General features: G+C 42.4%; 1 protein-coding gene across 9 annotated transcripts in view; it reads left to right on the top strand.

The window, feature by feature from the left end:
• The window catches only part of MAST4 (microtubule associated serine/threonine kinase family member 4), a 519,579-nt gene that overhangs the window by 222,114 nt on the left and 280,937 nt on the right, over nucleotides 1-16,528 (top strand). For 4 of the 9 annotated variants that reach the window (XM_081825658.1, XM_081825657.1, XM_081825662.1 and 1 more), the window contains one exon: nucleotides 13,895-13,969. The exons of the other annotated variants lie outside the window; for them this stretch is intronic. In XM_081825658.1, coding sequence (XP_081681784.1) covers nucleotides 13,895-13,969 — 75 coding nt within the window. The remainder of the gene's footprint in view (nucleotides 1-13,894; nucleotides 13,970-16,528) is intronic. 9 annotated transcript variants of the gene reach the window in all.

Genomic DNA, 16,528 nt, shown 5'->3' with positions numbered 1-16,528 from the left:
TAAGGGGTACTGCATAATGATTTGGTATATGTTTATGTTGTGAAATGGTCACCGCAAGTTTATTTAACATCCATCACCGCACATAGTTTCTTTTTCTCATGATGAGAACTTATAAGATATAACCTCTTAGGAACTTTCAAATACACAATATGGTGTTGTTAACTGTAGTCTCTTTGCTGTAACTTACATCCCCAGAACTTATTTATCTTCTAAAAGGAAATTTGTACCTTCTGACCACCTTCACCCTTTTGATCACTCACTCACCCGCTACCTCTGGCAACCACCAAACTGTTCTCTGTATCTATGAGTTTGTTTGTTTTGGATTGCATATATAAGTATATTACACAATATTTGTCTTTATGTCTGACTTATTTCACTTAGCCTATTGCCCTCAAGGTCCATCCATGTTGTAGCAGATGGCAGGATTTCCCTTTTTTATGGCTTAGTAATATTCCTTTCCACATTTTCTTTGCCCATTCATCTGTCACTAGACACTTAGATAGTTTCCACGTTTTGGCTATTGTAAATAATACTCAGTGACATGGGAGTGCAGATCCTCTGCGAGTTAGTGATTTGTTTTCTGTGAATATGTCCCCAGAAATGGAATTGCTGGGTCATATAGTAGTTCTATTTTTAATTTCTGGAGGAACTTCCATACTGTTTTCCATAGTGGCTGCACCACTTGACATTCTCACCAACAAGGGTCCCTTTTGTCCACATCCATGCCAACACTTCTCCCTTACATTTTTGATAATAGCCTTTCTAACAAGTATGAGATAATATCTCATTGTGGCTTTAGGTTGTATTCCTCTGATGATTAGTGATGATAAGCATCTTTTCATTTACCTTTCGGCCACTTATATGTTATTACATCTTTTAATAGATGTGTTTCTAGATACACTATGGCTTTTATTGCTATCATGAATTCTTTTTTGTCCCTTTTACGTTTTCTAGTTGGTTATTGCTGGTGTATACACGTACTGTTTATTTTGTATGTGATCTTGTATCTAAAATCTCTTTTGAGCTCCTTGAATCATTCAAAAAGTAATGTCTGTAGGATCTCATATTTTAGTAGAAACATTGTCAGCTGCAATTAGAATACCTTCCCAATCATTTGCTTCATTGTTTTCTAACTGCATTGGTGGGGACTTCTAGTATGTTGTTAAGTCATAGCAATGCTATAACAACTTCTTATAATCCTTAATCTTACCTTTTGTAATCACTGTTAGACATACATTAAAATTTCTTTTTTTTTTTTTTTCAAGATTTTATTTATTTGGCAGAGAGAGAGAGGGAACACAAGCAGGGGGAGTGGGGAAGGGAGAAGCAGGCTTCCCACCAAGCAGGGAGCCCGATGCAGGGCTCGATCCCAGGACTCTGGGATCATGACCTGAGACGAAGGCAGACGCTTAACTGGCGGAGCCACCCAGGCACCCCAAATTTCTTATTCTGCTCTCCATATTGGAGCTTTTTGGCCTTTTGGTATTCCTTAAAACTGTGCTACGTTTGGGTAGCAAAATAGTGGAGTTGATGTTGGCTTCATACCTTTATTTAAGATACAGGTCAGTGGCTTCCCTGATTCTTGGTTCTCTCTCCCAGCGCCTTTGTCCTTCTTTCCCTCCCCTCTTCCCCAAACCTGGTACCTTCCCCATAAACCCTCCTCCAACAACAACAATAGGACCAAATTAGCTTTGTCTTGGCTAACTTTTAATTCATTGACATCTTTAGACTATGTTACAGTTTTCTAAGGGGCATTTTTGTCTTACCATTGATTTTTATCAAATTCAGAGATAATTAGAAAGCAGTGATACTAAGGAATGAATTAAATGTAGCCACTGGGAGCCCCGTGAAGGCTAGTTACTGAGTGTGATGTCATATGAAATGAATGACTTAAATACAAGGAGGAGAATATCTCATATCTCATGGGGACAGAATGGTCTGTGAGCCTCTCATATCCTTCAGAGTGTGAGTGGCCTCAGTGGTTGCAGGGAGAGCATTGTGCTGCCCTGCATACAGGCTCTTTCCCTTAGAAACCGGGACATCGCTGAGATTGCAGGGCACACTGTTTTAAGACTGTCCTAGAATTGGACTTACCATAGAGTGCTAAGGTTTTGGTTTTAGGAGGTATTTGTGTGTTGTTTATAAAACATCTTTGACTGCGTGAGGTCACTGAACTTAAAAAGCCAAACTGATTAATCCGTACTGCTTTGAATAACGCGTCGGATACATCTAGTTACTGATGGATTGTGACCTGTGAGAGGTTCCTTGAGGGTAGTGATCGAAAGCAGGGCTCTGTGGCCCATCTGTCTGGCTTTGAATCCCAGCACCACTTCTTAGCAGCTCTGTGACTTCAGGCACATTTTTTAAACCTCTTTATATCTTATGTTGTCATCTGTAAAATGGGCATACTCACACTGCCCAATTTATAAAGCTGTTATGAGGAATAAAGTAATTAATACACGTAATGTCCAGCAGAGCCTTGCACACAGTAGGTGTTACGTGTAACTGTTAGGTATTTAAAAACTCAGGTTCACAAGAATATTTATTCTCTTCTATGGACCTTGCAGTTTGATTGAGACAATAAAATATGCGATGCTGGTTTTTTGTTGTTGTGACTGCACAAGAAGAGAGGTTCACGTCTGGAGAGGTGTAGCTCATGGCTGTAAGTGATGGAATACCCCTTACTCCTTCAGGAGTGAGGATAAGGATTCCTTCGGGATTAAGTGTTAAGGAGTTAAAGACAAAAGTCTTACAATGTTTCTTTAAATATCTGTTTCAGCTGCATAAGATTAGCACATTTTTCTTGGCAGAGAACACCTTTTCCTTCTTTTGCTGGAGTATTTTTTTTTTTTTCCGTCCATGGCCTTGTTTTTCTCCCTCAAACACTTCCTCTGAGGCTTCTGTCTTTCTGTCATCTGCCCGCGTTCTCTGCCCCATGCTTCAGCCTTCCCCTCCCACCACTTCCCATTGTCTGACTGTAAAAAAAAAAAAAGAAAGAAAGAAAAACAAAACAAAACATGGATTGTTTAGCATGTTTCCTTCCTCTTTTGCATTCCCGTGGGTGTCTGGGACAATCAGAGTGGAAGTGCCCTCAAAGCATGGGAAAGTCACTGTGTCACTGGGGATGGACGTCGCTTTTAGAGCGCAGGCAGGATACATGATGGATGGGGTCCCCAGACGCAGTGCCAGGGTCTGGTGCTCGGAAAGCAAGCCAGGAAGCCATCTGCTTCTCGACTCTCGTCACTGCTCAGTTATTTCCAAAGAGCTTATTGAGCTCAGGATTGGCCTTATCTGAGATCTCTGGAGGTACCGCTCTCTGGGATTTCTTCATGTGAGGACAGGGAATATGAGTCATCTGTGGTCTTCCCAAAGCCTGGAATTCCTGGGTCTAAGCTCTGTTGCTTTGCTTACTCACAAATGGAGAAAATACTCAAAGTCCTCACAAAATCAGTTGCATGCAGTTTATAACTAGAAGTGGGCTGGGTGGTTGTTAGAGACACTACAAAGCAGCAGTTAAGAGAGCCATCACAGTACCTTGAATGGCCAGCATTTATTTGCTGACTCATGCCAGGCATGTGCTGGAGAGGTCACATCCTTATTTCTTCTCACACCCTCTGGAGGCAGCTGTTGTCTGTCCCATTTGACAGATGCAAACGTGTGGGTGTTTTGGACCTTTTTCACCATGATAGAGTGCCTTTCACATCTGCTCTATGCACCTCACAGGCCAGAGCGTAGCAAGGAACTACGAGTAAAGAAGGCAAAATGCGGGGCGCCTGGGTGGCTCAGTTGGTTGGGCGACTGCCTTCGGCTCGGGTCATGGTCCTGGAGTCCCGGGATCGAGTCCCGCATCGGGCTCCCTGCTCAGCGGGGAGTCTGCTCCTCCCTCTCCCGCTCCCCCCTCTTGTGCTCTCTCGCGCTCTCTCTCTCTCTCAAATAAATAAAATCTTTAAAAAAAAAAAAGAAGGCAAAATGCAATTTTTTTTTTATATTCTCCAGATCAAAGACGGTTTTGGTTACAGAGTAGAAGATGGAATTACAGCACGATGACTTGAACTTGAGGATCCTTCTATTTGTACCTATTTAAAATTTCATGTCTTCTAAGCATCCAGAGCCTTCTTAATGTGAGGGAGTGACGAGGTGACCTTTTATTTGTATCCCCACTCAAGGATTTGTAGCGAGTACGCTTGGGGTAAAAGACGCAGTTGTCATTGTGTTATGGGTTAGCAGTGTTATATCAGGTTTCAGTGCTGTAATTATGATCGGGGTGGATATATAGGCCCTTAATCTGTTTCACCTATGAATCTTTGAGGTAAGCAACTGCCAGAGAGGTCAGTTGAACACCATCCTACCTCAGTCTGCGAAGCCGGGCTGCTTTTCCCTGCCTAGGCCCCTGGCCATTCTCCCCATGCCTGCTAGAACAGATGAAACAAATCAAAACAGCTTTGAGGAGTCTGGTGCATCCCTCTGCTTAATTGAAACCCCAATCAAGTCTAATTATCAGAGCCATATTACTTGCTGGCAGTAATTTGCTTTGGGTACAAGTCAGAGCTATGTTGAAAACTTTATTTTGCCTTCAGAAAATTGGTTTACCTTTAAATTTTTTCCCCCACATTTCCCTGTGGAAAATTGGTTCTCTTAATTTAGGTATCTTGTAATTTTTCTCATTAAATGTGTGGCATGTGATAGCATTAGATTTTTTTTCTAAGTTGAAGTGACTTCAGTGGGTTGACATGTGCTGCAGTGTAATTGTGCTGTGTTTTTGGAGCTCAAGACAGTAATTACATCCATAAACTTATTGTCTATGGTAAAATATGTTAACTGGCCGTTGACATAAAATTCATTAATTTGAATCAATATATAATGTTCTGAAATGCTCTAACAAAGGATCATTGACTGATGGGTAGAATACAGTCAGAGACCCAGACATTTCTCTATGAACAGCAGTAAGTGTAAACATTTCCAAATAGCAAGTCAATACTGTGATTCCCAAAACACACATAGCACGAAGACTACAAGCAATTTGAACTATGACAGGAGCCCAGTAATTGAATTTAGTTCTTTTTAAAACAGGGTCTCCTGTATATTTTTGATCTGTACTGTACTGAGCTCACGTTCCTAGAGGATCTTGGAATTTCAGACCTTCGGATGCATCATGCCTACTCACAGGGGTGGGTGCTGAGGTCCAGCAGGGCTAAGTGACCGGACCGGCTGCCATCACCCATCCGGGGTGAGAGGAGACTGGCCCTCGGGTCTGCATTTCCCACTGGCCCTCAGGGTGCCAGAGCCCCCTTCTGCAAGGAATTTTAGGGGATTCAGTGCAGACTGGCTTTTCTCCTTTCCTAAGGTTGAATAACTTTAAAAGGTAAACTCAAGTGTACTTGGGCTGGGAAGTGGTTTTGAATTCAAAGTAAGAATTTCCTCAGGAATCCAATCCCAGGATTTTCTTTTGACTTGAGACTGCAGCCCTCAGAATATCGCATTCATGTAAGACCTTGACAAAGGCAAAACCCCCGCCATTAGGTAAGGTGGTGCTTTACAGGTAATACCTAGCTCACCGCTTCAGTATTTCTGGGAAGCAAGGGCCCAAGAAGAAAAGTACCACTTGGCTTCTCTGCTTAAATTGTTTGCCTCGGGTGCCTGGGTGGCTCAGTTGGTTAAGCGACTGCCTTCGGCTCAGGTCATGATCCTGGAGTCCCGGGATCGAGTCCCGCATCGGGCTCCCTGCTCGGCAGGGAGTCTGCTTCTCCCTCTGACCCTCCTCCCTCTCATGCTCTCTGTCTCTCATTCTCTCTCTCAAATAAATAAATAAAATCTTTAAAAAAAAATTGTTTGCCTCTGCTCCCTTCAAACACACAGGCACGTCCGTTGAGCTTCGGTGCTCATGCGTGTACCGTGTGCCATTCGGCAACGGCAATTTTTTTATGGGTAGTGGTCTTTTTTTCTGATTGCAGTATAGTTGACATACAGTGTTATATTAGTTGCAGGTGTTCAGTTTAGTGATTCAACAATTGTATACATGACTCAGTGCTCATCAGGATAAGTGTGCTCTTAATCCCCTTCACCTATTTCCCCCGTCCCTGATGCTGAGTGATGTTGAGCATCTTTTCTTGTGTCTGTTGGCATCTAGATGTCTTCCTTGGAGAAATGTCTGTTCATGTCTTCTGTCCAGTTTTTAATTGGGTTATTTGTTTCTGGGCTGTTGAGTTGCATAAGTTCTTTATATACTTTGGATACTAACCTTTTGTCAGATGTTATTTAGCAAGGGAAATTTTTAAAAAATTTTTAAAAGATTTTATTTTTATTTATGAGAGAGAGCGAGCACAAGCAGGAGGAGAGGCAGAGGGAGAAGCAGACTCCCCGCTGAGCAGGAAGCCCGATGCGGGACTCTGATCCCAGGACCCCGGGCTCACAGCCTGAGCTGAAGGCAGACGCTTAACGATTGAGCCATCCAGGCACCCCTATGCAAGGGCAATTTTACAGGTAGAACAGCACGTGCTGTTTCAGAGTCAGGACTGGGCTGGGAAGAGAGAAGGGAAGCAGTCCCTGTGCTTGCTAGTGTTAACTTTGGCTCAGTTGCCCTGTGGGTACTTTATAGCCTCTCTTTGACTTCCAAATCAGTTTGTACCTCTCTTCCTTCCTCTCTTTCTCCTCTTCCTCTCCACCCTCTCTTTCTCTCCCACTCTCTTTCCCCACTTCTCTTCCTTTTACCTCCTCTGTCTTCTCCCTACCTCTCCACTTTCTTTTTTCTTTCTCTTTTCTTTTCTTTCTTTCTCTTCCTCCCTCCCACCTCCGTTGCTCTCTCTTTCTTTCTTTCTTCTGCTCTTCCCACTACGCATCTCCTCTGCAGACTTGCATCAAAGGGCTCCATGCTCTTTGGTGTCAGGTTGGGTTAGGCCCAGTGGGCAGGAGCTTTAGAAGCAAGGAGGGGGAATGGAGAATATGATAGAAGCCATTCTCTGGCTTCCTTCCTGTGGCATTAGCCCAGCCTGGCTGAATGCTCTTTTGAAAGTAAGGGCACTTGTCAGGTGACCCTCTCTACCTGGCTCTGTCCTACACTTTCTGGAAGCAGCTTCCTCCCTTTGCCTCTTTTGGCCTAGGAGTGAGGAAGGAGCCCTACTCCTTTTACTTCTTTGTAAATAATTTCACTATCTGATTTTTGTCTCAAACCACCCAGTCTGAGTTATGCACTCTTTTTGCTGCAGGAACCCCGGCTGAAACATTGGGTATGAATGAGCTGGTATAATTGTGCATCATGTATATAAATTTGCTTCATTTGTTGGTTTGATAATTATTTATCCAGCATTCATCAGGTGCCAGGCAGAGAATAAATGAGACCAAACCCCCAGCTTTGTGGAACTTAGAGGGAAAAAAAAGATGAACACATACATGTACAATATAATGTCACAGAGTAGTAACTGTTAAGAAGTAAAGGAGGAGAAGGGGAAAGAGAGGGGTGGGGATGGTCTTTTAGGGGAGGGGACATTTGAGCATTCCTGGGTACAGTGAATGGGCATGCTTTGCAACAATACTCATAGGAGTGTTTTCTAGTGAAGGGAATCACAGGGAACATGAGTTGGAATGTGCTTGAAGAGCTCTAGAAACAGCACAGAGACCAATGTGGCCAGAGTGGAGTGGGAGTTGGGGTGGGGCAGGGAGCATAGGATCCAGACAAGTACCCAGGGCTGGGTTTTGCAGGCCCTAGAAGGACTTGGTGTGAGTAGAAGGGAAATGCACTGGAGGGTTTGGAGAAAAGGAATATTGCATATGTTGTACAGGGTGGCTTTGTCTGCCACTGGGAGCATAGACCTTGCCAACGGCAAAAATAGCAGAAGGGATGTGAGGTATCACTGGATTCTGGATGACTTGGATGGTGGTATGTGTTGAATTGTCTGCCCCCAAATACACTGAAGCCTTAGCCCCTGTATTTCAGAATGTGACGTCGTTTGGAGACAGGGTCTTTACAGAGGTAATCAAGTTAAAAGGAAGTTGTTAGGGTGGTCCCTGATCCAGTGTAACTGGTGTCCTTATAATAAGGGGAAGTTTGGGAACAGAGGCAGACCTGCATGGAGAGAATATAGCATTTAAAGACATAGGAAGAGGAGGGTCATCTAGAGGTCAAGAAGTGAGGCTGGGACAGATCCTTCCCTCACAGCCCTCAGAAGGATTCAAGCCCTGCTCTCAGACTTGGGGCCTCCAGAACTGTGAGAAAGTAAGTGTCTTTTGTTTAAGCCACTCAGTTTGTGGTAACTTCTTATGGCAGCCCTGCAAATGATACAGATAAGTGGCTTGGATGAGGTGGATAATGGTAAAAGTAAGAATGGTTGAATTTGAAATATGTTATGAAATGAAAACCGATAGGATTTGCTGATGGATTAAATATGGGTGAGTGGGGGGTTGGTATCTGGCCCGTGGGAACTGAGATTATGAATGAGAGAGCAGGGTTGATGCCAGCTCATTGGTTAGAGCAGTTGGGTGAATGTTGGAGGTACGGGAGGATGGGGATGAGGTCCACTGAGGAGAGCAGGTTTGGGGGACAGAGGTCAAGAATTGGGTCATGGGCTTGTAAAATTTGCAAATTTGCAATTTGCTTAACATCTCAGAGTAGTTAGTTGGGGTTGGGAGGGAAGATGTTAGGGCAGAGTCATAAATGCTGGTTTGTGGTCACCACCCAGCCTGCTCTCCAGATACCCACTGTGGAGCCTGGGCTTCTCCCTGCCACCCGAGCTGGGGTGGGCACCACTGGTTGTGCACGGATGAGTATAGTCAGCAGACAGAGATTTTTATGTAGTGTTCAATATAGTTATCTTAATATATATATTAGAAAAAATGTAACTGGGGCGCCTGGGTGGCTCAGTCGGTTAAGCGTCTGCCTTCGGCTTGGGTCGTGATCCCGGGGTTCTAGCATCGAGTCCCCTTGGTGGGCTCTCTGCTCATCAGGGAGCCTGTTTCTCTATCTCCCCACCTCCTGCTTGTGTTCCCTCTCACTGTCTCTCTCTCTCTCTCTCAAATAAATAAATAAAATCTTCAAAAAAAAATGTAACTGGAACAACAAAGCCAAGATTTCAAGATAGTGTTACTTAGGCTATCATTAAAAATTGAAGTATTTAATTTTTTTTTTAAAAAGAGCTGTCTTTCAAAATAATTAAAAGAATAACATACATAGTAGATGTAACAGCAGACAAGGTACTTGGATATGGGAAAAATTACTAAGTGAATGATTGAGGTTTGGGACACAACCTAAAGCATCAGGGTCTGAAGACTGCAGTCTTATCACAGTCTAGGAGCCACTAAAACCTGCTGTGGTTTTGAACTGTAGGTCAAATCCATGCGATGTGGTAGCTAGAGCCCGGCATTTGTTTAAAAAGAAACTAGACTAGATGAGCAAATAGGGTGCTTTGCTGGTGGTGTTGTCACGTGTTGTTGAATGATGTGAAATCTATTTCTCGCCGAGCATCCCAGTGACAAAAGTTAGCCATTGTGTTAGGGTTTGCTTTCACAGCTGAGAGTATGCCTTCCACTACCCTATTTTGGTGACTCTTGAGCCAAAAGTTTGAAAGAAAAAGAAATGATGTACTTTCATCTTTACAAGGTTATGAATTATAGAGGTTTTCATAAATGGTAGTGGGATTAGTGCCATGGGTTTTAGAATCGTACGATGTCCCCGTCGAAAATGTGTTCTTGCTTCTAAGGGGAACATTTCTTTCATGTTCATTTGGGTTTTTGATCCTTACTTTGATATGCTTGGTAATTGTTAAATCTCCCTAGCTTGTGAATTCTTTGAATCAATTTATTTTCATGGAGTTTCTTGACTTTGTATGGTCCTGGATTGCTTGATGGACTTGAAGGGTCTCCTTTACTAGAGACTCTTTGCAGGAGCGTTGTTGTATTTTAGTCAGCTGTTTAGCAAGAGCTTCAGTTGGGGGTGAAATGTATTCATCTCAGACAAAAGGATGTCTCAGAGTTTGGTGAAAAATTTTATTACCTGAGAATGCATGTGATTCTTGCCAGAATTAAAATTGTTTTGAATGGACTTTTAGGAAGTTGTCTGGGAGCCCTTGAAACCATTATGTTTATTTTGTTTGTTTTCTTACATTAAAATATCTAGGCTGGAAATGTCCAGTGATAGTTGGTTTTTCTTTTTTACAATAATGGGATTAATGCCAAAATTACAGATACACTGCGTTTAAAACCTGTGACTCTAATTTTGAGATAGAGTACTTTGTACATGACGTAAAGTACTAGTTACTTTAATAATCCAATGCCAGCCACTAAATTCACCGGACACCCATTAGTTCATGCCTGATAAATTGTTTTCCACAGAGTATTCTTTTAAGAGTGTTTATGTGGTGCAAATTAGGCTAAAGTACTATGCTATCAGGTCTGTAATGTTTAGGGAACAATAATTTCTTTAAAAAGTATGATCTGCAGTGCTAAGGGATGTTTATAATTTCTAAAATGACTTTCTTAACAGGAGAAGGCTTGATGAAAGCATTTAGCACGGAGATGAAATATGTCTTGTTAAGTTTCCAGATTATGCACATGTCAGCACTTCCTTTGTCATTTTTTAATAGTTTATTTACATAACCGAGGGCTGCTACTTTTATTAGTGGTGGTTATCACAGCAAGAGGATTTTGGTTAAGTTGACCTAAGCAATATAATGTACTTCTGTTTCCACGAAACTGATGGTTGAGGCTTCCACCCCTCCTTCTCCTGCCCCCTCCCCTTGCAGGTAAAGAGCCCCTATTTACATATGTAAATAAGCTGCTCCATCGAGAGCCCCCTGGGCCACCCAGATCCAATCTGTTATTTTGCTGATGTTGATGGAATTTGCCAGGAGGTAAATGCTACCGGGAGACTGATGTCTCAGTCTGGAATGACAGATACCAGAGTCTGAAGTCTGTCATTTTGGAGAAAAAATGGCTTCTTGGACTCAAAGTTTGGGAAAAGAAAATGAAGTCACATATTTTGCCTTTAACGTTAGCCTGAATAATAGAATTCACTGTTTTTCTTGAGCATGGAAAACTATATGTACAATTTTTTTTATATAAGATGTTGGTTTCCTGCATTACCGTTAATAAGAGGCTGTTTGCTTTTTAAAAAATGTCAAGTATTTCATAATTGACTTTATATAACTGCTTGTGCTCCAGGATGAATTGTTTGTATTTCCCCTGGTTGTGTCAGGGAATCTGCTCTATAAAAAGACTGGAAAAAGGAAAGAACAAGCTTTTAAATGAAGGTCTCCCTAAAGTGAAAAAGCAGGCATGTCTAGTTTCTAATGCATTAAATTCTTCTCAAAAATTTTTATCCAGTACCTAGCTATGTACATCTTTCCACAAAGCCTCAGTATCAAACTGATTCCAGAATATGTGAGTAACTGACCATGACTAACTTTTTTTTTTCAGTGGTAGAATACAATGCAACTATTCTATTGAAAATTAAGATTAGTTTAAGATATGAGTCATAGGAAGGAAAAACTTGGTGTGAGCTGTTCACAATTCCTTTATTTTCACTCCATATGCAATTCATTAAAATGACATCAATCCTCCAGGCTGTTCTTTGGTTTCTATTAAGATGTATTACTAGAATCTATGTAAATGTATTGATTATTTCATACACATATTTGTTCACTGCAAGTAGACCATTGCCACAGATTCATTGTCCTTGTTGGTAAATGAGAAAAAACGGAAACCAGGTTTCAAAAATCCAACTCCCCTCCCCTCACCCCCCTCCTTGAAGGATGTGCTTACTCTCTTTAAACTGGCCTTCCACAGGGGTGGGAGTTTAAGATTCAGATTCTAGTTTTAATATCAACATCTGCCCCCTGCTGAGTTCATGGTGCAATTAGCTAATTAAAAAAAAAAAAAAAACATTTTCACCTTGAAGTCAGAAGAAGAGCAATAAACCACAGGCCTAGGATTTAGTTAATTTGCACATTGACTGTAATTGTATATTTAACGCCAAGATTAATTTCTTTCCTCATAAGTGGAAGCCTGGCACTGTGCATTGGAACTCTTAAATCAGTTGTAATCATTTCATAGGGAGGTTAATAAGGGCAGATAGATCTCCAGATATATTAATGAGGCTATTTATTTATTTATATCTAACGACTTTTTTTTAGGGAGAAAAAGTATTAAAACCACTTTCTGATAAGCCATTAAAGTTAAAGGAGAATTTTCAAATCCAGCTAAAAAAATAATCTCGTGATTTAAGAAACAAAGAGTAAGGGTGCCTGGCTGGCTCAGTCCATTAAGCGTCTGCCTTCCGCTCAGGTCATGATCCTAGGGTCCTGGGATTGAGTCCTGCATGGTAGGGCTCCCTGCTCAGTGGAGAGCCTGCTTCCCCCTCTCCCTATGCCCCTCCCTCCCCCACGCGCTCTCTCTCTCTCTCTCTCAAATAATAAGTAAAATCTTTTTTTAAAAAGTATAAAGCTATTTCTCCTGCAAAGCTATTGATTCTTTTGAGTGGGAAGTCATACATTTTTTGTTTGTTTTTGTTTTGCCAAATAGTCAGTGAATTAATGAGCATGATTTTTGCTGTTAAAACTTCGGTACATTTTCTAGGTCAGCTGAGATTTAAAACTTATTTCCTTGGATTCTTTCAGAAGAGAGTAGGGAAAGAATGCGTGTTGGCAGGGCAGTTACTAGGAAAATCATAATTCTGACTTGCGGTCTGCTGCTTAATGACATTTCCTTTTTGAAAGGTAAGCATTATACTTTGGACACTGAAGTAGTGATTGTTGGTGTTTCAAGTGGATGTGATTGATCCACGTGTTAAAAGTAATAGAGCTGTTATTCCTAGAAGAAAAATAATTCTTAAGTGTTGTAATAAAGATAACTGCATTCCCACCTAAGTAGAAGGTCCTGTACTTTGCTCTGTCAACAGAGCTGAGCTAAGGCTAACACTCATGGGAGGGGCATTCTGCTCCCTGTGTAGTCTCTCACTTGGACCAGGGGCTCTAAGCCCAGGGATTTTTTGAGACCTTCTCTCTGTTGCTTTCATTTCCTCATCACCCAAGTTGATTCTCACAGTGGATCGATCATGTTTGCTTCTTAAGTTCTTGAAAGAATGGAGAAGCGAAACTCTGTACAATTTATGTGGACCCCTATTCTAAATTTGCCCTTTAAAATAAAATTTCTTGGAATTTTTTTTTGGGGGGGGTGTATGTTTTTGGCATGGAATAAACAATGGGGAAGTGTTAAGTTTTTCTATGGGATCCATGTGTCCTCTATATGTAGAAGAGCATTAATGGGACTGGTCTAAGGAAAGACCACCCTTCTACATAGATTAAATTATTAACTTAATGCTCAGTCTCTGTTGGTGCCAATAAAATGTAATTGCATTCAGGGACAGAAATTTTGGTGGCTGCCAGACACCAGGAATTCTGCCTGGATGGTACAGAGAGGCGGGAGAGTTTTCATGTTTTTGAGGAAGACGATGATTCCCATGTCATTTTGGTGATATCCACATGGGTGCCAAGTCTAACTCTTGTGAGAGTTGCCCCTTTAATGCCATTTGCTCTTCCAGGGAGATTGACTTCATGTTCAGGGAAATCAGGTTCCAAGTCTCCTTAGTATCCTTAAAATAGAATTAGAGACAGTGTCAGATAAGGGAAGAATGAAGATTTGATGGGAAATGGCTGGGTACTGGGCTGTGTTCATAAAGTTATTACTCACACGTGTATATATCAGGCTGTTTTTAACAAAAGGACTTGACCATGGCATGCACTTCTGTGGGGAAAAACGTGTTTTTATTATTGGATATCGGCTAAAAGAAACAAGTACAGTGCCGTTAAACACTGTCCCTCTCCCTTTTCTGACCATTTCCCATCATCCCATGCCCCACCTTCTCCCCTTCCCATCTCTTGTTCATGCCCCATCTTCCATTCGCTGTCAGGAAGGGCAGTCTCCGAAGAGCCATTTCAACTCAGCGCGACATCGGCAGAGACTAGTGGACCCAGCTGCTTCAAAAGTGAGTGTGTCCCGCTGCCCCAGGCGGCACTTGTGCATGGTGGTGTGCCCCCTCTGTGCCAAAGGAGGTTGTGGGTTTTTATATATGCTGGTGTATTTGAAGGTCTTGGAGGAAGCAAAGTCTGCTCTATTAATTCAAGACTGTCCATACCCGTGGAGTTCTGGGTTTAGCAACCAGCTCTGAGAACCAACAGATCCCTGATTGGTGGCGTTTGCTGGTTTCTGTGGATACTCTCACCACAGCCCAATTTCAAGAACCCTGTGACACGACCAACCTCACAGCGGGGATAAGAGAAGCCTCCTAGAGCACTATTACCTAGTTCGTCTACCGTCCAGATGCAATGGACATAAACCCTAGTGAAACGGAGCAGCATAATTAGGAAGCAGATCAGTTTTGAGTGTCTTTTACCTTTGTTTTCAATAAAATGTATTTAACTGTACGTTTAGATATTTTTAAATCATAATAACGGCTGCACTTAACAACAGACTTATACAACTCCTGAAAACGTACAGCTTGGTGAGGGTGGGCCCCAGAGCCCCAGTTATGTGTTCTCTATCTGTTGAGAATAGTCTTAAGCCGATGCAGTCGTGCCCAGCTCTTCACTTGATCTTAGTCAAAGACCAAGAAGTGATGGGTCATGCTCAATTCTTAGGTTCTGTGTGATAAATAGCAGTAGCCACAGAAATGTGGGTAAGGTTTTGGGTAAAGGCTTGCTAATCCCATACACCTCAAGTAAGTCATGGGCCAGTTTTGCTGTATATGGACTTTCATTGAACACATACGTACAAGCAGATAGGCACAAAACATTCCTATAGCCACCAGTCATCTAAACCCAGTGAGATCCCTGCTCTCTGGCCTTTTAACTGCTCCAGCGGAATCTTTTTGGAAAGTTCCACTCAAGGTCGATGACCTGACGACTTCCCGCGGGCAGGGTTCTCTCACCTTTGTAGCGGGCGTCAAGCAACAGGGCTCCTCCGACCCAGCTCCTGGACGGGAGGCCGTGGAGCATTTGGTCATCAGGTGCCAGTGCTGAGGGTACGTACAAGTTACAGGCTTCCCGAGAGTTGTAAGCCCTGGTCATGCAAGGGTAAAGAATGTCTCTAGGTTGATTTTGCCCACTTACCTTAAATGCCACTAGTTCCAACAATGACAGCCTGTTCGTACCATCCGTTATGCCCATCAGGAAGCCACTGGTTTTGATTTCAGCGATGAAAACCTATTTCATTATGCCATTTGGCAGACTCTCTAGTGTTGACCGAAATGTAGATACCTCTTATCTAAGACTAGTTGACCACTCTGGGGGAGTAAATTGTGATCAGGGCCACTGACTATGTATAGGGGATGATTTTAACCAATACCTAAGATTACACTGCCTGTGGTGAATATTTGAAAGTGGACTCCAGATGTCATAACCCTTCATTAAGTGCCTAGGGTGCCGCCTCCCCAAGCTCCTCCAGACAACTCATTTTGGCTCATAATCCTTATGATGGAGTCATGGAAGTTCTCTTGGTGTGTGAGGGGAAGAAATAAACCAGCTTTGAATAAGTTGGATGGTTTCATCATGTTAAGAGGTGAATTTTGCTGGAGTAGACACAGCTTGGAGTATACCGGGTCTTTCTTGGGCCACACCAAAGAGTTTCAACTGATGAGGTACTGAAGCATCATGCTATACACAGCATGGACTTCCTGGTCTCTGGTGTTCTTTTTTTTTTTTTTTTTTTTTATTTATTTGCGAGAGAGACAGTGAGAGACAGAGAGCATGAGAGGGAGGAGGGTCAGAGGGAGAAGCAGACTCCCTGCCGAGCAGGGAGCCCGATGCGGGACTCGATCCCGGGACTCCAGGATCACGACCTGAGCCGAAGGCAGTCGCTTAACCAACTGAGCCACCCAGGCGCCCAGCACATTGCTTTAGAATCTGCACTGTATCATTTTGAATTCAGTAACCCGAGCTGTAGTAAAGAACTCTTGCAAATTATAGGTGCCCATGTTGTGGGGGTCAGAAACAATTTATGGTAAACCAGCTGCCAAATCTTCTGAGGGCATTGATTTTGTTCTGAGTCGGTGTTGTGTAATCTCGAAAGAAGTGTGATCAGGTAGAAGTGTTTAGTTTTCCTGTAGCAATATGGAGTGGTGGAAGAGTAAAGTAGACTGTGTTGTGCAGTGGGCTTTGCCATCAACCAGCTCTTGGGTAGCCACTTAACACAGAGCCTCTGCTGCTATAGATTTTCTCATCTAGTTAAATGAGAGTATATGAAATGTTCTCTTAATCAAATTAAGCAATTATTTTTATTTTCCCTCAAGGCTATTTATAACGTCACTTTACCATTTAGTCTGAGATTGTTGAATGCCATTTCTCAATCCTAAAATCCCTCCACCAATGACATCATTCCTCATTACTTGCAAAGCATTATTATTAGGAGGTCTTCTATCCGTGTCTTCAGTGGAAGTTCATTTTTAGAACAGAATTACATTAAAGCTATGGAGAAAATATGGACCAGACATAAGGGGATCATTGTCTGCTCAAGGAGTTGGCTTCCCCCCCCCCCCCGCCCCATAGCC

The sequence above is a fragment of the Leptonychotes weddellii genome, chromosome 7 (genome assembly GCF_054177405.1).
Source record: "Leptonychotes weddellii isolate Sample4059 chromosome 7, ASM5417740v2, whole genome shotgun sequence".
NCBI classification, from domain to species: Eukaryota; Metazoa; Chordata; class Mammalia; order Carnivora; family Phocidae; genus Leptonychotes; species Leptonychotes weddellii.
This window is presented reverse-complemented; position numbering and strand designations above follow the sequence as displayed.